This window comes from Bos grunniens, chromosome 21 (assembly GCF_055505025.1).
Source record: "Bos grunniens cultivar Pamir isolate PY7600 chromosome 21, Bosgru_T2T1.0, whole genome shotgun sequence".
NCBI classification, from domain to species: Eukaryota; Metazoa; Chordata; class Mammalia; order Artiodactyla; family Bovidae; genus Bos; species Bos grunniens.
Window position 1 is genome coordinate 21,462,196 of NC_141185.1, and position 23,091 is coordinate 21,485,286.

General features: G+C 35.8%; 2 protein-coding genes across 4 annotated transcripts in view; one reads left to right on the forward strand and one right to left on the reverse strand.

Moving 5' to 3' along the window:
* SEC23A (SEC23 homolog A, COPII component) overlaps positions 1-23,091 on the forward strand; it is an 82,427-nt gene that overhangs the window by 38,915 nt on the left and 20,421 nt on the right. For all 3 annotated transcript variants that reach the window (XM_086363439.1, XM_086363440.1, XM_086363438.1), the window contains 5 exons: positions 10,443-10,523; positions 12,144-12,233; positions 13,852-13,958; positions 18,653-18,806; positions 22,580-22,657. In XM_086363439.1, the coding sequence (XP_086219565.1) occupies positions 10,443-10,523; positions 12,144-12,233; positions 13,852-13,958; positions 18,653-18,806; positions 22,580-22,657 (510 nt within the window). The remainder of the gene's footprint in view (positions 1-10,442; positions 10,524-12,143; positions 12,234-13,851; positions 13,959-18,652; positions 18,807-22,579; positions 22,658-23,091) is intronic.
* Positions 417-7,559, reverse strand: LOC147349215 (kinesin-like protein KIF20B). The gene is given in 3 exon segments (XM_086363458.1): positions 417-583; positions 586-3,172; positions 4,745-7,559. Coding segments are annotated over 3 exon segments (5,502 nt in total). The 5' UTR covers positions 7,493-7,559.

Consider the following 23,091-nt stretch of genomic DNA (forward strand, 5'->3'; position numbering starts at 1 on the left):
TTTGTAGGCTTGATCATAATTTTAAAATACCATCAGTCAAATTCAATATATACTTTAAAAATTGTGGTTATTTTATATTGAAACCTGGAGTTAGAGATTTTATTCACCATAATACTGTTCATTATTAAACATATAATGAAATTTTACTTGAGCATCCATAGGTAATTGTTAAAACAAGAAAAAATCATATAAGTAAAATTTCCTTTGACTCCATTTTTTGTTTAAATAGGGTTTAACTTTTTTTTTTTTTTACATGTTTTCTTTATTGAATTAAAATTATACCAGTACAAAATAACAATGTATATACAAAGGGATTTGATGCAACACAGTATATACAATTATCTTTAAAAAGTTATGATACAAGTTACAATGATTATGAATATAAAATTTATATTAAAATATTCTCCATAAGTGATTTATTTGACTGTTCTGGTTCGAAGTCGTCGTTTGAGAATCTGATGATCGCTTTCTTTCACTTTACGGTCCATCAAAATCACTTGGCCAGATATATCAATAGGAGATGAAATTTCATTTGTGTATAATTTTCGTTTGGCCCGTTTTGGTCGAGACACATTTTCTTTACTTCTACATTTGAGAACTTTGAAGAGCTCATTGTTTCAATTATCTTCTTTGCTTTTGACTGAAGAATAGTTGGAGAATGTTGTAAGAAGTCTCCGAATTTCTGTAGTGTTCCTTCTTTTTTCTTAGCAGACCCGTTTACACCAACTGTGGATGCATGACTCCGTAAAGAATAAGTTTTCTTAGATGATGGGCGTATGGAAACCTTTTGTTCCTTTTTGAAAGAATTTCTATGCTCAGAAACAGGGGACTTCAAATTAATTCTTGGTGTAGCATTCTTCTTATTTTCAAATTTCACAAAGTCCTCTTCCATTTCATGACTTTTCCTCTTTCGGGCCTTGGGAGTCTTAACCGTCACTGGTGAGGTACAACCTGGGTGTTTCACTGCCATTCTGTTTGGCTGTAAAGGTGTAAATTGAATCTCTAACTCAGGTTTTGGAAATCGAGTGCTTTGATTATTTTCTGTTGACACTTCACAAGAGTCAAGGACTACAGATCCATCCTCCACTTCACCTCTGGAAATTTCAAAACTTGTTGACTGAGGTTCAGTTTCAACCCTGCCAGGATCTGTTGAACTCATTTGTGTGGGGTGGATATCCATGGTCTGTTTTTCTGTCTTAGAAGCCTCTGATGTGATCTTTTTTAATTGTTCGATTTCATTATCTTTTTGTACATTACTGGAGATCAGTGCTTTCAGCTGTATTTCTAAAGCTGCAACAAGTTGATCGCGTTCTTCCCGCCACTGCTGGAGGTTACCATCTTTCTCAGCCAACTGTCCTTTAAGTATTTCCATTTCATTTTGTTGCTTCAAACAATGCTCTCTGTCTTCGGCATATGTTTTCATCTCTTTGTTTCGTAGATTCTCAGCTTCTTTTGCTTGAGTGATAAGCATCATTTTTTCTTCTAACCATTTTTTTCTTTCAGCTTCATGTTTCTGTTCCGATTCCTGTAACTCATCTTGAAGCTTACTGAGTTTTATATTAAGTACATCTGTGTTATCCTCAAATTCTTTATTTGAACTTTGATTGTGTTTGGCTTCCAAATCTTTGTATTTTTCCTTTCATTCTTCCAATTCTGTGGCCAGTCTTTCGGTTTCCTCTAATTTAGCCTCAAGCACTTGATCTTGTTCTACCTGAGTCTGCTCTTGTTCTTCCAGGGTCATTTGCATGTCTTTGATTATTTTTTCTTTAACACTCAGATCTTTGCACACTCTCTCATACTGTATAGCTTCTTCCACTTTTTGATTATTTAACTGCTCCTTAAGTTGCTGAATGGTTCGCTGTTTCATATCTATTTCCTGAGAACACTGGTTTTTCTTTTTCTCCAGTTCATTAATTTTAATCCTCAACAATTTCTCCTCATCACGCATTACAGAGATCTCTTTCTGTACTTGCTCAATCTGCTTTTTGGCATCAGCCAGTTTCTCTTTGAGCTCAGCATAATCTTCTTCCTTCCTCTGAAGATCAGCTTTCAGATTCTGGGTAAGAGTAGTGCTTGCAGAGAGCTCCTCTTTCAACTTTTCTGTTTCTTGCCAGTTTCTTTCCTTTTCTTCTTCCTTTAATTGAAGTGAATGCTTAGCATCTTGCAAATTTTTTGTTAATTGCATGATTTCTTCTTTCAATTTGACTTCCCTTTCACTTAAATCTCTGGCATTTTGGATAGAATCTTTAAGATTTGCTTGACATTCATTCAGATTTCTTTCTTGCTTTAAAATGATAGATTCCTTTTCCATAATTTCTTGTTCTAACTTGGCTGAATGGCTACATTCATCTTTCTTAGTTTCTAACATTGCTTCAAGTTCCTTTATTTTCACCTTATAGCAAGTAACATCTTGCGTAAGTTCTGAAAGTGCTCTCTTTCCTTCCACTACATGCTGTACTTCAATATCAAGACTAATGGTTTTTTCTTGCACTTCTTCCTTCAGCTGCTGTATAAGACTATCTTTTTCTTTTAGTAAATCATCTTGATTCTTTTTCTCCCTCTCCTCTATTTTTAGTCTATTGTTTTCATTTGTATAGTCTTTTACTTCTGCCTGTAATTTTTCAATTTGTTGTTCGAGTTACTCAATCTGATGGGTTTTTTTGGAGGAAGTCTTTACAATCTCTTTTCATTCTTCCCAAATGGCTTCAACAGTAGAGTGGAAAGACCTTTCCCTACTAAGTTCTTGAATACCATGTTCTTTAACCTGCTTACTTATCAAATAATCATTATCCAAATGATGTAACTGTGTGTTTGGCAAATTATCTTCTTGAGAACAACTGGACAGATCCCTGAGATGGAGTAAATCTATGTTTGCGATCTGAGAAACTGAATCAAGTCTACGCAGTTCATCTATTTTTGCTTGCATTAATTTTATTTGTGAAACATTGTTTGTGATGTTTCGTCTAGCAGTTTCTATCTCCTCTGACAATTTCATGATCCTTTCCTTCTGTTCTTGATTTATACTTTTCTGCACATGTAATTCAGAAATCACATTGTCATAACTCGACTGAATTTGTTGGATCTCTATACTAAAGCCTAAACTTTTTTTTTCAGAAGAAGAAAGTTCCTGCTGCAAACTAACAATCTGTTTATTTAATTCTGTTTTTTCTTCCTTTTCTTTTTTTTTTTTTTTTTCTGTCTTTATTTTTTTAATTTTATTTTATTTTTATGTTTTTTTTTTACCATGAGGTACTTTAGTTATTTTCAGTATTCATCCCACTTGCATAATATCTAAGACAGAACTATGTCATACCATATTCTTTTTTTTTTTTTCTGAAAAATTTCACAATATAATGTTGATAGTTTACCATGAAGAAATTAAGAAAAGAGAATAGTTTCTAATGTTTATCCATGTATTGACTGTTCGTAGTGCTCTTTACTCCTTCCTGTATTTCCCAGTTTTGTTTTGATATTATCATCATTCATAAAGGACTTTATCATTTTTTATAGCTCGTGCATGCTTCCTTCGCTTTCATTTCTCTGAAGGTGTTTTCACCCCCATTTCAAAAGATACTTTCAATGAATATCTATTACAGAATTGACAGCTTTAATTTTTCAGCACTTTATTTATTTTTTTTATTTGATAAATTTAATGCCTTTTATTGCCATACCTCATTTTACTGTGCTTTGCTTTAGTGAGCTTTATAGATACATGTTTTTTTTTTTTTTTCCTTATTAATTTTCTGTTTAGTTGATCTATCCATAAGTGTGAGTGGGGTACTAAAGTCTCCCACTATTATTGTGTTATTGTTAATTTCTCCTTTCATACTTGTTAGGATTTGTCTTACATACTGCGGTGCTCCCATGTTGGGTGGATATATATTTATAATTGTTATATCTTCTTCTTGGATTGATCCTTTGATCATTATGTAGTGACCTTCTTTATCTCTTTTCACAGCCTTTGTTTTAAAGTCTAATTTATCTGATACAAGTATTGTGACTCCTGCTTTCTTTTGGTCCCTATTTGCATGGAAAATCTTTTTCCAGCCCTTCACTTTCAGTCTGTATGTGTCCCCTGTTTTGAGGTGGGTCTCTTGTAGACAACATATGTAGGGGTCTTGTTTTTGTATCCATTCAGCCAGTCTTTGTCTTTTGGTTGGGGCATTCAACCATTTACGTTTAAGGTAATTACTAATAAGTATGATCCCGTTGCCATTTACTTTATTGTTTTGGGTTCGAGTTTATACACCATTTTTGTGTTTCCTGTCTAGAGAATATCCTTTAGTATTTGTTGGAGAGCTGGTTTGGTGGTGCAGAATTCTCTCAGCTTTTGCTTGTCTGAAAAGCTTTTGATTTCTCCTTCATACTTGAATGAGATCCTTGCTGGGTACAATAATCTGGGCTGTAGGTTATTTTCTTTCATCATTTTAAGTATGTCTTGCCATTCCCTCCTGGCTTGAAGAGTTTCTATTGAAAGATCAGCTGTTATCCTTATGGGAATTCCCTTGTGTGTTATTTGTTGTTTTTCCCTTGCTGCTTTTAATATTTGTTCTTTGTGTTTGATCTTTGTTAATTTGATTAATATGTGTCTTGGGGTGTTTCTCCTTGGGTTTATCCTGTTTGGGACTCTCTGGGTTTCTTGGACTTGGGTGATTATTTCCTTCCCCATTTTAGGGAAGTTTTCAACTATTATCTCCTCAAGTATTTTCTCATGGTCTTTCTTTTCGTCTTCTTCTTCTGGAACCCCTATGATTCGAATGTTGTCTTCCTTTTCATTTTTAAGTTCATTCTCAATGGTGAGTAAACGTGTTTTTAGCTCTTCATTATTTTCTTGTAGAAGTCTAATGTTTTCCTCATCTGAAATGGTCTCTTGCATTTCTTCACTTTTCTTTTGGTCTTCAGTGATAGCTGGACTAGCACGCGTAAGTCCTTTCTTTGCTGGTGGTTCATCTTGTTGAAGTTCATTTTCATTTAATCTTTTTCTTCCTGAATACGTTTTAGTTTTGCTGTCCTTAGACATTTCAGTCGTTTCATCACAAACCAATTTACTGTTTATTATTAAAAAAGAATTACCAACATTGTCACTGCCTTTACATGTGTTTTCCATATGAAATTTTAGGTTCTGAAATTTGTTAATAGTATCCTCTTTTTGGTCAATTTTATCCATCAACTCTTGAATTCTTTGATTCTGCATAATTATTTTCTTATTAGATCTCTCAAGCTCTTGAACCAATGAATTTAAATTAATTTCTGATTCACTTTCTCTCTTTTTTAACTCTTCTTGGGTTTTGATTAATTCTTCTTTGGTTTTAGCTAATTCAGCTTTAACTTGATTAAACTTTATTTCTAAACAAGCAATAGCTTCCTGGGGGTCAGCAAGAGATGCAATATATAAGTGAGCAATTTCAGCCTGTTTCTTAATACCAGTGACATCATCTTGAAGAGAATCAATAATATCTTCAATTCCTACATAATTATGTCCTTCTTCAGTTTCATCTTTTATGGCATGATCTTCATTCTTTGGTTCCTCCTGAGCATCACATTTACCAATCAAATCCTTGAAAATAGCCAAACGACATTCAGCATTTTCTTCTAAAATTTCTCGTTCCTGAAGGAGAGTTTCCTTAAAGTCAGCTTCTCGTTGGGCCAAATACTGAGTAAACTCCTGTGTAACTTCGTCACGAATTTTAAATTCCAATGTTAACTTTTCCTTTCTTTCATTTATTAGTTTTTTTTTCAAATCTTCTATTAAATCCAGAAGTTTTCTCTTCCCCGCATGGCTACTAAAAGCCTTATCATCCTCTAATGTATCATCTAGATCTTCATCAATGAATTCAGTTTCCACATTCTGCTTTTCTTCAGCTTTTTCTAGATCCTCAACCAAATCTTCATCTTCCACCACATCTTCTAGGCTACTTTCCCATGAAATCGTGGATCTTTTTTCATTTAGTATTTTATTATCTGAATTATTAATATCTAATGATTCATCTTGAGAAGATTTGACAGGTCCAAATGATTTCTCTTGAGAGCAATTTAAAATATCTGGAACATAAACTTTTTGTGCAATGGCTGAGAACTTCAACACATTGAGTGTCTCATCATAGGTAAAAGAACATTGGCTAATGTTGACAATCATACATATCTTCCCTTTACCATTAAAAAAACTTTGAAAATAGTGGGTCAATTTACTTTCCCGGAAAGGCACATGCTGTTGAAACTTTGACTTTTCGCTATTCTTCAAAACACTGATACACTTTCCCAGAGTCAATAAAGAAGTGTTGATATTCCCGGTCTCTCTTAACCTTTCACCTTCATTCTGTGTCCTCATGCTTCGTTCTGAGCCAGCAAGATCACATAAAGACAATTCACTGACTCGTATTACATGCGGTATTTCTGAATCTTCAATCTGTAATATTCTAATGGTAAATATGCTGTGACTTCTACTAGAAGCATTGTTCAGTTTTGTGAAAGCAACACTCTGGTGCTTTGTTCCTAGCTTTAAAAGTCTATATGCTTCTTTGGCATCAGATACTTGAATCCACTGTAGATCTTTTATGAAAGAATAGCCCTTTACATCTTGGGAAAGGCGCAGTGTCTTTCTCTTTTGGAACTTAGATGATACAGGAACAAACAAATTGTAAATACATTCGTTGTAAATCTCAAAGAAAGATACCCACACAGAAAATTTTCTATTAATATCTATGTTCAAGTTTGAGTGTTCACAATCTTTCATGGATTCTTCAAACTCTGGGATACTCAAAGAGTTTGTTAGACTTCCATAAAGAGCACCATAACTGTCATTATGCATAACAACCTCTTTAATTTGCCGAAGTAATGCACTTTTGCTAGCGACTTCTTCTTTCTCTTGATCTGGTGATAACCGTAAGTATTCTCTGGACCTATGTGGTTTAAGGTTCATCTTTGTATACAGTCTTTCCTGAAGACTATCAAATAATACATTCAAAGTTCGAGGAAGAATGCCAGTATTTTCTTCTGTGCCTTGAAACGTGTAAGTTTTTCCAGAATTGGTTAGCCCGTAAGTAAAAATCAGCCGACTCTGTCCTTTCAAGAGGTCTTTAACTGGCTGCAGAATGCAACCCTGGAAGAATTCCTTCTGTGTACTTTCTGGGCCAAAAACCTTGGAAAAACTGAATTTTTGTGCCATCTGCCCAGAGCTTTTCTCACTTAAACGACCAAGGGTAGTATACTGAGGATCCTTCAGGACAACAGTCTGTGAATCCAGAATATACACACAGCCCTCAGACTCATGTTCTTTTTCTGGCTGTGTGAATGGTCTTACTCGAAGACAAACTTGGAGATAATCTTTAGATTCAGAACTGTTTGCCTCAGTGCTTGAAGCAACTAAGGAAAATTCACGAGAGAGGTCAAGCTTAATGCCATCAAAATTTATTTCTGAAGGTCTTGCAAGTGGGTCAGCACTGAAAACATAAGATGGTCTAGACATCCCATCTTGATTTAAATTAGATTCCATTCTGGTATGTACGGAGTCCCCTATTTCCTTCCTCGGGCCCTCACCTGCAAACGTTACCCTGCCAGCCCCACCCCGGGTTTAACTTTTTAAGGCTAGGTATACCTTGTTTTATCATGCTTTGCAGGTACTATGCTTTTTACAAGTTGAGGATTTATGGCAACCCTGTGTGGAGCAAGTCTGTTAGCACCATTTTTCCACCAGCATTTGCTTATTTTATGTCTCTGTCACATTTTGGAAAGTCTCACAATATTTGAAACTTTTTCATTATTATTGCATTTGTCATCTGTGATTTTTAATGTTACCATTAATACCATAATTGTTTTGGGGCACCATGAACCATGCCCATTTAAGACAGTGAACTTAATCAGCAAATGTATATGTTCTGATCACTCCATCTATCTCTGTCCCTCTTCTCAGGCCTTCCTATTCCCTGAGACACAATAATATTTTAAATTACATCAATTAATAACTGTGCAATGGCCTCTAAAGCATTCAAGTGAAAGAAAGAGTCCCACGTCTCTCACTTTAAATCAAAAGCTTACTGAGGAAGGCATGTCAAAAGCCAAGACAGGCCAAAAGCTAGGCTTTATGGCACCATTTAGTCAAGTTGTAAAGGCAAAGGAAAAGTTCTTGAAGGAAAATAAAAGTACATGAATGATAGCAAAAAGAAAGTGAAATAGCCTGATTGTGGATATTTTTAGTAGCCTGGATAGAGGATAAAACCTGCTATAACATTCCCTTAGGCCAAATCCTAATCTCGAGCAGGCCCTGCTGCTGCTGCTAAATTGCTTCAGTCGTGTCCGACTCTGTGTGACCCCGTAGACGGCAGCCCACCAGGCTCCCCGTCCCTGGGATTCTCCAGGCAAGAACACTGGAGTGGGTTGCCATTTCCTTCTCCAATGCACGAAAGTGAAAAGTGAAAGTGAAGTTGCTCAGTCGTGTCCGACTCTTCGCAACTCCATGGACTGCAGCCTACTGGGCTCCTCCGTCCATGGGATTTGCCAGTCAAGAGTACTGGAGTGGGTCCTAACTCTCTTCAATTCTTGGAAGGCTGAGAGAGGTGAGGGAGCTGCAGAGGAAAAATCTGAAGCTAGCACAGAGTCAGTTCATAACATTTAAGGAAAGTATGAGAGTGCAAGGGAAGCAGCAAGTGGTAATGTAGAAGCTGCAGGAAAATTATCCAGAAGATCTTGCTAAGATCCATGGCCTGCATAACAGATACTGGGTTAGTTAATGAAGGTAGTTAATTAAAACAAGTTTTCAATGTAGGTGAAATTGTATTCTACTGGAAGAAAATGCCATTGAGAACTTTCATAGCTAGAGAGAAGTCAATGTCTGGCTTCAAAGGACAGTCTTGACTCTCTTGTTAGGGGCTAATACAGTTGGTGACTGTAAGTTGAATTAAGACTCATTTACCATTTCTGAAAATCCTTGGACCCTTAAGAATCTTCTCTCCATGCTCTTTAAGTGGAACAGCATATCCTGGATGACAGCATATCTTTACCGCATGTTTACTGAATATTTTGAACCCACTGTTGAGACCTGCTGCTCAGGAAAAAAAGGTTCTCTTTTAAATACTACTACTCATTGAAAATGCACCTGGTACTCCAAGAGCTCTGACGGACAATGAGATTCATGTTGTTTTCATGCCTGCTAACCCAGTATCTATTATGCAGCCCATGGATCAAGCAGTAATTTCAATTTTCAAGTCATATTTTTTAAGAAATATATTTCATAAGGTCATGCTGCCATAGACGGTGATTCATTTGATGAATCTTGGCAGAGAATTCACCATTCTAGATGCCACTAAGAACATATGTGATTTGTGGAAAGAGGTAAAAAATATCAGCCTTAACAGGCATTTGAAAGAAGTTTCAAGCCTCATGGGTCTCTGAGGGGTTCAAGACTTCAGTGGAGGAAGTAATTACAGATATAGTGGAAACAACTAGGGAACTAGAATTAGATGTGGGGAATTAGAGCTAGCTAGAATTAGAAGGCGATGGCATCCCACTCCAGTACTCTTGCCTGGCAAATCCCATGGACAGAGGAGCCTGGTAGGCTCCAGTCCATGGGGTCGCTAGGAGTCGGACACGACTGAGCAACTTCACTTTCACTTTTCACTTTCCTGCATTGGAGAAGGAAGTGGCAACCCACTCCAGTGTTCTTGCCTGGAGAATCCCAGGGACGGCAGAGCCTGGTGGGCTGCTGTCTATGGGGTCTCACGGAGTCGGACACGACTGAAGCGACTTAGCAGCAGCAGCAGAATTAGAGCCTGGGAACTTCTCTGGTGGTTCAGTGGCTGAGACTGTCTGCGCTCCCAGTGCAGGGGGCCTAGTTTCCATCCCTGGTCAGGGAACTAGATCCCACAGGCCGCAAATAGAAGTTCATATGATGCAACTGAAAGAAGCCACGTGGCATGACTAAAAGATCCTGCATGTTGCAGTAAAGATCAAAGATCCTGTGTGCTGCAACTAGGACCTGGCACAGCGAAATAAATAAATACTTAAAATAAAATGAAGCCTGAATGTGTGACTGAATTGCTACAATCTCATGATGAAGCTTGAATGGAGAAGAGTTTCTTCTTCAGAATGAGCAAAGAAAGTGGGGTTTCTTGAAATAGAATCTACTGGTGAAAATACTTTATAGATTGTTGAAATGACCCCAAAGGATTTAAAGTATTAGATAAACTTAGTTGATGAAGCAGTGACAGAGTTTGAGAGGACTCACTCCCAATTTTGAAAGAAGTTCAATTAATGGGTGAAATGCTGTCCGACAGTGTTGCATTCTACAGAGAAATTGCTTGTGAAAAGAAGAGCCATTTGATGCAGCGAACTTCATTGTTGTCTTATTTTAAGAAATTGCCACATATATCCAGAAAGCTCTCATTCAAAAAGGTGCCGATGTGGAGCCCACCAATATGGGGTGCTGACTGTATATTCTTATTTTGCAGACCTCAAGGGAAATAAAGATTTCAGGAGCTATTGGACCCTGTGTGTCTCTCAATTCTAAAGGACCCTGTGTGTCTGAAAATGTAAGTCACTACCTTTTTTTCTAAAAAGAAAATCCTTAATTCTCAGGGTAGATTCAACAGAGTCTTGGGCAGTATGTAGCATTCTTTCAAAATGACTGTGTGGGCTGCTTTTCAGTAGAACGAGGTTCAGCTTCCATTGGTATACCTCTGTGTGTGGTGGTTCTTTCCACATGCTTCTTTTCCCATCCGTCCCTAAATTAAAACTTCTGTACTGTCTCACTAGTCTTCTATTTTTTATGCCTAAGTTATTCCTTGCCCCATTGTGCCTGGGGGAGAAAAAGCAACTATTATGATTTGGAAAGTTGGAGATTTCTGAAAGTCAAAATTGATTCCCCCATTGTTTTCATTAATAGAGGTTCCATTGGAGTAATTGAATTAGATTTAAGATTTTGAAAGTGAAAGTGAAAGTCACTCAGTCGTGTCTGACTCTTTGCAACCCCATGGACTATACAGTCCATGGAATTCTCCAGGCCAGAATACTGGAGTGGGTAGCCTTTCCCTTCTCCAGGGGATCTTCCAAACCCAGGGTTCTAACTCAGGTCTCCCACATTGCAGTCTGATTCTTTACCAGCTAAGCCACAAGCTGAATTAATTCCTTTCTTTACTATTATTCTATCTAGGAGATGTATAAGGTGCTTTGAAATGGTAGAATCATGTAGCTGTGAAGAAAATGATGGGATAAAATACAAAGTGTGCAATCATCTTTGAAATGACACTTTAAAAATTAATTTTAAGCAGTTTGCATGGTAAAAATTTATATCTAAGATGTTTTCTTGGAAATTAGATGGCTTAAATTACACAGTTCTGATCCGAAGAACCTGTATTCATATATGCGTATGTTAAATCACTATCTCTTTAAGTGGATTAAATCATTGGATAGAAGGATAATGTTAGTTGTAATTACTTCATTAAATTGAGTATACTTGTAATGTCTCCAATATGAGAAACTTATGCTAATACTTTTATAATTTACTTAGCAAGGATTTGAATTAATTTTATTTGTGTGAAAACTGCTTAATTTTATTTCATGGCATATTTATATGATCTTAAAAAAATCTTAGACATTTGACATTTATTAAATTAGTTAGAAACCTGAAGTAAATTTTTTCTCACTGGTTTTTTTTTCTACGTTTCCACCTTTATATATATATGCATATATGTGTGTGTGTGTGTGTGTGTGTGTGTATAAGTAAGTAAATGTTAGTCGCTCAGTCGTGCCCGACTTTGCGACCCCATGGACTGCAGCCCACTAGGCTCCTGTGTCCATGAGATTTTCCAGGCAAGGATACTGGAGTGGGTTGCCATTTCCTTCTCCAGGGAATCTTCCCAACCCAGGGACCAAACCCAGGTCTCCTGCACTGCAGGCAGATTCTTTACCGACTGAGCTACAAAGGAAGCCCATATATATATATATACATATATATATACACACACATATATATAGTGGTAAATTCCCACTCCAGTACTCTTGCCTGGAGAATCCCATGGACAGAGGAGCCTGGCAGGCTACAGTCCGTGGGGTTGCAAGAATCGGACATGACTTATTGACTAAACCACCACCACCACCAGAGATAAATTATATTCTCTAGCTTTCAAATATGCTATGTTTTATTTTTACAGGAGATAGGAACAGGTGGCACTTGTCAGTGGAAGATATGTGGACTCAGTCCCACTACAACCTTAGCCATATATTTTGAAGTTGTCAATCAGGTATGACTTTTATATTTGAATATTGAAATGTATATTTGAAAACGTAATTTAGGCCATGAATATTTCCAGAGCTATGACCAAAAGCTTGTTCTGTTTTGAAATTTTTCTTTGTCATTTTCTATTTCTCAAGGCTACACTCCTTGGTGAGAGGACATACTGTATAATAAGAGATGTCAGGGAGAGCTGCAAATACCCAACCTTGGACAACCCAGCTTTTAGTCTTTTGTTTTAAAGCTGTAGCATAAATAAAATCTTAAATTCTGCTCTAGTTATGCATTTTTGTAGGTGGGTATCTAGTTCCTCCTAGGTGTCGCAAGGTATACTGATATATGAGTCCTTTTGAAAGAAAGTTTAAGATATCAGAATTTATAGAAAAAGATTGGAAGGTAAAAGATGCCAGTATTTGGAACGATATTTTCTTCTGCTGCAGGAGAACATTATCATATTAAAGAATGATATAACGTATAAATATTGATATACCAGTAGTTATTGGGCATAAAATGAACTATGAAGTATTAGTAGTGAGCCTGCCTAAAATATATGCAGTAATTTTCTTTTTTAACTATTAAAATTTGTGAAAAAGATAGTGGCTCTTATTGACAGACAGTAACAACAACAACAAAGCAAGAATGGCTGTTGTCAAAGGGCATGAAGAAAGTTTCCCTTTTGACCGTCTTGTTTCTTTCTGAGGATGATTATCATATATTACTGTTGGTCTCTTCTCATTAATGGTTTTCTGTTGGTCATCTGTTCATCATGTGATTATCTTCCTAAAATCTGTGTTTTCATCTTATGTACGTAGGGGAGGAAACTTGGCTCTTTTTCTTTTATTGAATTGTAGTCAATTTGAAATGTTGTGTTAGTTTCAGGTGTACAGCAAAGTTATACATATATATTTTTCTATTCTTTTTCAGATTCTTTTCCCTTATAGGTTATTACAAAATATTGAGTATAGTTCCCTGTGCTATACAGTAGGTCCTTGTTGGTTATCTGTTTTATATATAGTAGTGTGTATATGTTAATCCCCAAATCCTAATCCCCCACCCCAGCCTTCCCCTTTGGTAACCATAAATTTGTTTTCTATGTCTGTGAATTTATTTCTGTTTTGTAAATAAGTTCATTTGTATCTTTTTTTTAGATCCTACATATAAATGATACCGTATGATATACGTATTTCTCTGTCTCTCTTACTTGGTATGATTATATCTCAGTCCATCCATATTACTGTAAGAGGCATTATTTCATTCTTTCTTATGTTAGTTCCATTTCTTTTTATCCAGTTACTGTTAGGCAGAATTGCCTCACATACGCTTTTTTTATCTTTTAATTTCTTTACACTTCTCCTTTCATTTTGCTTTTTCATGTTTCTCTGAATTATATTACTTGAAATTGGTTTACTAGCTTGACTCAGTCCCCTCTTATCCTTCATAATTTTGCTCCTCTCCCCAATACATTTCTCCTTCATGTGGTAAATCACCATTGTTCTGTATGCCCTTGAAATAAGCATCCTTCTGATAGATTTTAGAATGAATTGTTAGTGCTAGAATATGCAATCCATGAGTATATGAAAACATTGTAATAGACTTTGCTTAGATTCTGCTCTTTTATTTTTATGCAGCATAATGCTCCAATTCCTCAAGGAGGGCGTGGTGCAATCCAGTTTGTGACTCAGTATCAGCATTCAAGTGGGCAGAGACGCATACGAGTGACCACCATTGCTAGGAAGTAAGTTGTATTTGTTAGAGATTTAATTTATGTGTCATGCTCCCCAAACTGGCTTCCTATTTTGAGTGACATTTTGGAGTGAAGTTAGTCTGGAAAGGATTCTTAGATGAGGTGAGTCTAGACGTGAACAGACTTTTGGTCTATTTTTGTTTGTCTTGGACTTGATTGTCTGGGTAGGAAGTATTGGTCAGTATAAACTTAACCTGATCTAGGTATGGTTTAGAAAATGCACACTGAAGGACGGCATCATAGCTCTCCTTTTACTGAAATGTATTTAAATTCCAGCTTCATTTCTAAAATCATGAGACTATTTTGGTGAGTGATGGACACAGCCTAACGTTTCAACAGAGTGTTGTGTTGGATGGCCTGTTAAATAGTAGAGGGCATTAGATATATTGTCCTGCTATAACTTTGCTCTGACTTAAAATCCTTGAATGAATGTTAAGGGAGTATATTACTCTTTTGAAGAAAAAGTGCCAATTGAGCTTTCCTTTATGTTTGTTCAGATTTTATACTACAAACTTTGAAGTATTGATTCTTGGCAAATAGGTCAATTTATTTATGCCGCCTCAATATGTACACTGGAGAAGGAAATGCAACCCACTCTCATAGTCTTGCCTGGAGGATCCCAGGGACAGAGGAGCCTGGCGGGCTGCCGTCTATGGGGTTGCACAGAGTCGTACACGACTGAAGTGACTTAGCAGCGCATATACACGTTCCACCCCCACATGCCTGTATAACTTAATTTGAAATTCAAAATATTTGCTTAAGGAAACAACTGAGCATGTCAAATTGAGGGATACTTTACAAAGCCACTGGCTTAGACTCAACAAAAATGTCTTAGAAGGCAAAGAAACTGTTAGTAACTTGTCCAAATTAAAGGAGACTAAAGAGACATTATAACTAAAGCCAGTATGCAATCCTGGATAAAATCCTGTCAGGAAAATTTTTGCTATAGGGACATTGTTGAGACAATTGGGGCAATTTGAATTTGGTCTACATATAGGATAATAATATTTTATCTTTTTTTTTACCTTTAACCACGGAATTTATTGTTTGAATATTTGCAACTATTATTCTATACACAAATTTTAATTTCTTACAAAAGTCTATATTCCATATTGCTAGGTCACTTCACTTTCCATTTTATGCCAAATTTCCATCAAGAACTATTTCCCCAAATCCCAGTCTCCAGATTGTGTGGTGGTGGTGGTGGTGTTCATTTGCTAAGTTGTGTCCGATTCTTGGCAATGCCACGGACTATAGCCTGCCTGGTTCTTCTGTCCATGAGATTTCCCAGACAAGAATACTGGAGTTATATCAGTGTTTAATTTCATTAATTTTGTAACTGGAGCTGTATAAGGGAACTTTTTTATTCTTAGGAGATACACATTGAAGTATTTAAGGAGAAGGTGAAATATCTATCTTTAATTTAGTCTCACAAAGTTTGGCAAAAGAAAAAGTGTGTGTGTATGAAGGAAGAGAGAATGGCAAAACAGAATGTTACAGTGCTGACAATTGTTTAATTTAGGTGATGAACATATAGATTATTCTACTCATTGCTTTTATGTTTGAAATATTCTTAAAATGAAAAGTTTTAAAAAGAGGTTAATCTTTCAAGAGAAAGGGAACTTTTGTTATAAGAAATTTTTCATGGATTTACAGATCTTCAATTTTTTTTTGCTTCGAATTTTTGAGGCTATTTGTAGAGAGATACCATGTGTGTTTTGGTGCCATTTATATCTTTGAGTATCACCAAAGCACCCACTTCTTCAAATTAACTTATCCTGGCCATTTTCAATAATCAAGTTTTAATTTATCCCCTTTATTTATTGGCCAAGGCAAGTGCATTTGTTAAGTGAATAAACCATATGAAAGTAAAGGACTTAAGTTCCTGAGATACAGTCAAGTTATCCTGTGTTGTATAGAGAAAATAACTTTGATCTGCAAAGTTTGGTTTGAAACTACTGGTAAGAATCATAGTGAAAGAGTATTGAAAATACAGAAGACAGATTTTGCCATGTGAACAAACCCTTTAAACTTTAGGAATAAAATTTTAAATTGATGGCTAAATAACTTTTAAGTAGTAAATTTGTATGTGTTTGCTTGCTAATGTATTTTTCACTGCTGAACCGTTTTGTTTTCAGGAGAAAAATGTTTCAGCAAGTGAATATCATGGTCGTACAAGTTGGGGAAAAATTCCCATTTAAAACAATTTTGCTTTTGAGAATTCCGTGGTGATCTAGTGGTCCTAACCATTGGTACTTCAACTGCCCTGGGCCCTGGTTCACTCCCTGGTTGGGGAACTAAGATTCTGCAAGCCCTGCTGCGTGGCCAGACAAGCAACAGCTTTGTTTTTAGTTCTATGATATTTTTTTAGTTAAAAGTAATTAAATTAAACTATTAGTATAATCACTAAGTGTTTAAATTGCATTAAAAGTAACCTTTAAAATTACCAGTTCTTATTCCTTTATTCAGTCTCATTGTTTTCTGCTTTTTGGTATTTCATTAGACTGAGATAATCTATGGCTATAAGTCACCTGGAAAATATTAAACAATTATTTGTCTACTTGAAAAAAAATTAAAAGCACAGGAAAAAAGGAGAAGAATTTGAGTGCTGCTGCGTGAGATCCCTTCTTAGAGCTCTGAGTCATGTAAAAGTGGTTCAGCTTTTTACGAAGCTATAAGTATTGCCAGAATTGCTTTAAGTGAGGTGCTTTAGGAACAGGATCAGCTGAAGTATTAAAAAACTCTGCCTGTGAAATGTTAGACAAACAAACAAAAGCTATTGCTGGGTCTCCTCATTATCAGCTTGACTGGATGAGATTTATAGAACAGGTGAGTTTAATAAATTGTGCTATTTTATATATAATATCAAATGAATCACTTAGACTAAAATTTTACTTATTATTTTTTATTGGTTTTAGTGTATCAATATGGAGAGAAAAGAATACATAATAATTTTAATTAAGTAATTTTTATTACTAATAATTGAATTAAAGACCAATGAGAAAAAATTCTGATACTTTATTCATTTTCTGGTTCAGGAAATGATAATTATTTAGTCTGGGAGAAAATTTTATTTTTTGTGTTTCCATTTTTCTGTTTTTATAAGATTGAAGATTTTATAAGATTGAAGAAATGAATTTTTAAAGTCTGATATACCAACCCATGTCAGTTCAGTTCAGTTCAGTCGCTCAGTCGTATCTGATTCTTTGCGACCCCATGGATTGCAGCATGCCAGGCCTCCCTGTCCCATCACCAACTCCTGGAATTTACTCAAATTCATGCCTATTCAGTCGGTGATGCCATCCAACCATCGCATCCTCTGTCATTCCCTTCTTCTCCTGCCTTTAATCTTTCCCAGCATGAGAGTCTTTTCAAATGAGTCACTTCTTTGCATCAGGTGGCCAAAGAATTGGAGTTTCAGCTTCAACATCAGTCCTTTCAATGAATATTCAGGACTGATTTCCTTTGGATCTCCTTGCAGTCCAAGGGACTCTCAAGAGTCTTCTCCAACACCACAGTTCAAAAGCATCAATTCATCGGCTCTCAGCTTTCTTTATAGTTCAACTCTCACATCCATACATGACTACTGGAAAAACCATAGCTTTGACTAGACAGACCTTTGTTGGCAAAGTAATGTCTCTGCTTTTTGATATGCTGTCTAGGTTGGTCATAACTTTCTTTCCAAGGAGCAAGTGTCTTTTAATTTCATGGCTGTAGTCACCATTTGCAGTGATTTTGGAGCCCAAAAAAATCAAGTCTGTCACTGTTTCCACTGTTTCTTCATGTATTTCCCATGAAGTGATGGGACAAGATGCCATGATCTTAGTTTTCTGAATATTGAGTTTTAAGCCAACTTTTTTTCACCTTCATCAAGAGGCTCTTTAGTTCTTGTTCGCTTTCTGCCATAGAGTGGTGTCATCTGCATATCTGAGGTTTATTGATATTTCTCCCAGCAATCTTGATTCCAGCTTGTGCTTCATCCAGCCCAGCATTTCTCATGATGTATTCTGTATGTAAGTTAAATAAGCACAGTGCCAATATATAGCCTTGATGTGCTCCTTTCCCGATTTGGAACCAGTCTGTTGTTCCATGTCCAGTTCTAACTGTTGAATTTTCCACAGTTTGTTGTGATACCAACCCGTGTATCTGTGTGCATACACACACACATACCTATGCTGTTATTTTTATATGTAAAGATCTTAATGTTTTAAGGAATGTGTTTGGAAATCTACTGCTTCTGCGGTGGCACTGGTGGTCAAGAACTTGCCTGCCAGTGCAGGAGACATAAGGGACACGAGTTTCATCCATGGGTCAGGAACATCCCCTGGAGGAGGGCATTGCAACTCACTCCAGTATTCTTTCCTGGAGAATCCCATGGACAGAGAAGCCTGGCGGGCTGCGGTCCGTGGGGTCGCAAAGAGCTGGACAGGACTGAAGCACCTAGGCACATGCAGTTATTTTAGAGGATTTTATTAGGTTTGGATATTTTTTTCTGAAAACAGTGAGTACTATACTGAAACTACTATTAGTGATTTTTTAAACCTAATTTTTCTAGGTAATATTGGAATTTTGAAATATTGATGTAATTTTCTGTATCTTTTAAATTTAAATCTGTGTAATAGCCAACTAAGGTATCATGAACATTATAATTTAGCAGCAATTCTGTATTTTCTTCTTGTTTTTAGCTGGGCAGATGCTCAAACTCAGATCCAAAACATTGCTGCATCTTTTGACCAGGAGGCAGCTGCCATTCTTATGGCTCGGCTGGCGATTTATAGAGCTGAAACTGAAGAAGGTCCAGATGTGCTTAGATGGCTAGACAGACAGCTCATAAGACTGGTAAGAAGTAAACATACTGTTCTGAATCAGTATGCATTTATTGATGGTCAGTATTTTCTGATAATCTCTTTCAAAGGTACTTGACAGTGTAACTGAAGGACTGTGGAGGGACTACTGATCAAGTTGCTGAGAAAGGCATAGTCATGAATAGTAGAGCTCATCGATCTCTTCCAGTAAATGAAAATGCCTTTTTTCCTTAAAATGAAGGAGTGACAATTATGTAACCTATTATTATTTGGGGGGACTGATACCAAATTAATTCCCAATTTAATTGCTGTATTTGTTTTTACTGTATTTTTGCATAGTTTCCTCCACTGCTGTGGTTTTAATTTTCTATTTTTATTTTAGTGGAAGTTTGAAGAGAAATTAATTAGGATATAAAAATTATACACATTAACATACAAAACATAGACAAGTCTTTATTATCTGTATCTAGGCTACCAAAGTATATGTTAGTAAAGTTGTTAAGAATGCTAATTATACTTGGGCTTTAACATGTCAGGAACCCATTACTTTCCTTATGACCTAGAATGCTTAGTTAAGTTCTGTTCTTAATGCTTCCTATTTACTCAGCAAATTCTGGCCTATAATTTCCTTGAAAGTACTTCTTCAATTCTTCCTTGAGTTTGGAAATTCTATTGAGAACTGTCTTTGCTAGGCTATCAAATTTCTTTTTTTAGCAGGAAGTTTTTGTGTTCTTTGTCTAAATTTTCATGTATATTTAAAACATTATTGAGGGAACTAGTCTTTGTTTAATAAAGTTAACCATTTTTGTAGCATCATCCAGTGCTTTCATTCTTTCACTTTTGAGGGCGTTTTTACTCTAGGACCTCTTTGTGAAGAAAACAGTGTTGTGGCAACATCAGCCTGTCTTTTTTTGACAAGAGTCATAAAACCTTTCTTGGAGCCAACCATTAATTGGACACCATCAGTACAAATGCCAGCATATTTTCTCCAAAGTAGACTTTGGTTTCCATATAAGAAGATCAAAACATTAAATATGTTTTGCCCTTTGCTTGTTTAGGGCAGCAGAAAAGTCCTCTGGAATTTCACAGTTATTTAGCAACTTGGCATGACATTGGTGAAATCTGTTGACTTGTTCGCTTGATTAGGGAAGCTGTTATTTTTCAGCCAATCATACAAACCTCTTCAACATCATTTAACATGTCATGAATGCATTCACTTTTTATATTGTTTTACAATGGAACCTTTCTAATTTCTCAGACTTCATCTTATCCTAGCATTTTACTTACTGTAATTTTACATGTGGTCATTATTAGGTTCTTATCTATTGTGTGATTTTTTTCTTTTCTAGATAATAAATTTTGCTCTGAAATATCTTGTTTCCTGAGCTTTTTCACTAATTGTGACTATGTAATTTTAACAAATACTTTACTGCTTTGAGAATCTAAAAGCTGTTTGAAGTAATCAGCACATTTATTTGTCATATGGTTATGATTTGTAGTTAACCTACTATCACTGCATTTGTAGGTTATGACATATGACACGAAATCGGATAGTACACCTTGGGTTATCAACCTGTGTAAAACCCACTGATAAGTAGCTTTCCGTGTGAAGCTGCACTTTTTCTGGTATACTGGTGGGACCAGGCACTTTAGTTGTGCTGTTTTTAAGGAGGACTGCTTCCATCATTACCGTTTTCTTACAGAGGTTAGGCTTTGACCCTTTGGGCTCATTTATGTGGCTGGCTTTGTGCATTACTAATAGCTGAATTAAAGACTAAAGTTCTTACAAGTGTTGTTATTTTCTCCAAGAAAATTGTGTTACTATCGCTTTATTTGCCCAGTCTTACTACTACTAAATAACTCAAACAGTGGATCTTTAATATACCTCCTTTTTGCTTCAGTTTTTGTTTTTTTTCTCATTTGTGGTAGTGTTCTGGTTGGGTTGTAAATAAAAACTACTCCTCTCAATTCCAGTAATTAATGCCAGGGCATTTGAGTGTTCAGTAAAATTTTAAAAAGTAACCCAAAGATTAGAAATTTATGTATGTGTATATTATACAAAATTTATATTGTTATCTGTGGCATAGGCAATATTTATAAAAAATAAGTTAATATGCATTTAACCTCTGGATGAAAAAGGACTTTAAATATGAAACATATAATCAGGAGCCATTAAATAAAAATATTAAAAGATTTATTACATTCAAATGAAACAAAAGTCTGTGTGGTAAAAATACCATTAGCACAATTTATTACCAACATTATTACATGTATGGCAAAATGTGAAAATTTTCATATATAAGAGCTATTGCAAATGAGTAGTATTTGGGTAAAAGATAAGCAAAGATCATGGACAAGGAATTAGCAAAAGAAGGAATGCAGTCACCAATAAAAATGAAAATGAAAAACATGAAAAAGTTACTGATCTTATAATAAAATCAAATGATGTGTGGCATACTGGCTTTTCTGAAAAATCTTTCCAACGTGTTTGATGTTCTAGATCTCAAGTATATTTTGTATTTTAGACCAGTCCAGGAGAACTTTCTACAATGGCAGAAATGTTCTGTTATTGGCACTGTCCATTATGGAACTACTACCAACATGTGGCTCTTGAGTACTTGAAATATGGCTAGTGCAACTGAGAAGCTGGATTTTAATTTAATTTTAATTAATTTTAATTTATCATAGCTAGTGGCTTTCATATTGGACAGTGAAAATTATTATCCTAATCTATAAGTTTCATCAGTGAAACGTTATTAGGGCACATTGATGTCAGAAGTACTCTTATTCCCAGATACCAAGATCTGTTTTCTGAGGATTAGTGCTGCATCTGCAGCTTTTTTATCCTTTGGATAGCTGTGGTTCTGAAATGATTTTTCCTGAAAACCAAAAATGTGGTCAAACCAATTATGCCTTTTATGTGTTCTTTATGGCACAGATAGCTATGTAAATGATTTAGTTGAACATTTTAGGCTACAAAAGCCCTGCACTACTTTCAGCAGTGAATCTCTTGTTACTTTTTGGTGGTTATTTTTGCCCTTGATCATATGCAAGTACTAATAGATGTTGCCAGGAAGTAGACCAGTTACATAAGTACTATAGAAACTTTTCAGGTCAGAGACTTTGCTGAAGAACAAAGAGGAAGCTACCATTTACTCAGTGCTTAGTGTCCGCCGTTGTGCTGAGCACTTTTCTCCTGTGGATTATCTCAGTTACTTTGATGCCTTTTGTTATATTATCATGGAGGGTTTACTTCCCTATTGCTAGAGTATGTGTCTCCTTTATTGCCTTTTAGTTTCTGCCTTTGTGTTCTTTCTGTCCGGGTTTACCCGTTGATCTTGATTTTCTTTTCCTCAGTAGCTCTTTCTTTTTGGTATTTTTTCGAGTGTACCCAATTTTATACCATCATTTTGCCTTTAGAGCCACTGTGGTATCTTGACAGCACATCTTTCTGTCTATAGACTGTTCTCTTTTTTAGGTAGGGTCTTAGGGGGCACATACTGAGCTCCTTGGGCCGTCACCCAGAGCTCTTTATTTGCTATCAGAGACACTTAGTTTAAAAAAATGCAAACACTTTTAAGATGAGTTGTTCTGCACTGAAGCAAATGTATTGTTTGCTTCCAAAATTCAGATTTCTGTCTTTTTTGGTAATCATTCTCTTGGTAAGTCTATAAATAATATCCCAGTTTTACTGTGTCCAGTATCTGCCTCCTAAAGAGAATAACTTTTTAAAAATAGAAAACACATAGGCAGAAGTTTTACCTCTGTGCCAGAGTATGTATTACTAACAAGTTTTATTTTATTTAGTGTCAGAAGTTTGGCGAGTATCACAAAGATGATCCAAGTTCCTTCAGATTTTCAGAAACTTTCTCCCTTTATCCACAGGTGAGTAGACAGAAGATCTGTGTTCTTAGTGTTGACAGTAGCGTCGGGTCTCACTTTTCCTGTTGTCTTTTATTACTCATCTTATAGGATTATTCTTTTGGTTAGGTTTTAAGTTTTGAGATAGCTAAGAAAACAGTATTATGGTTGAATAGTTAGTGAAAGTAAGTAATATTTTTATGATAACCTTGCATATAGCATATATTTGTGGTGAGTAGAAATTTACACCAGAACCTTATCAGGGAGCACAGTTTGGTATGAAGCAGATTAGCTTTCCATCTGATAAAAGGGATCTAACTAATAGTAGTACTGCCGAAAGGAAGTAATTTTAACAATCTGCTAGTCTTATGGTATCGTTGCCTGAGGACAACTTTATGGAGATATCCCAGATAAATAGAAAAGAACCTTTATCTTACAGAACCTTTCTACTTGGATAG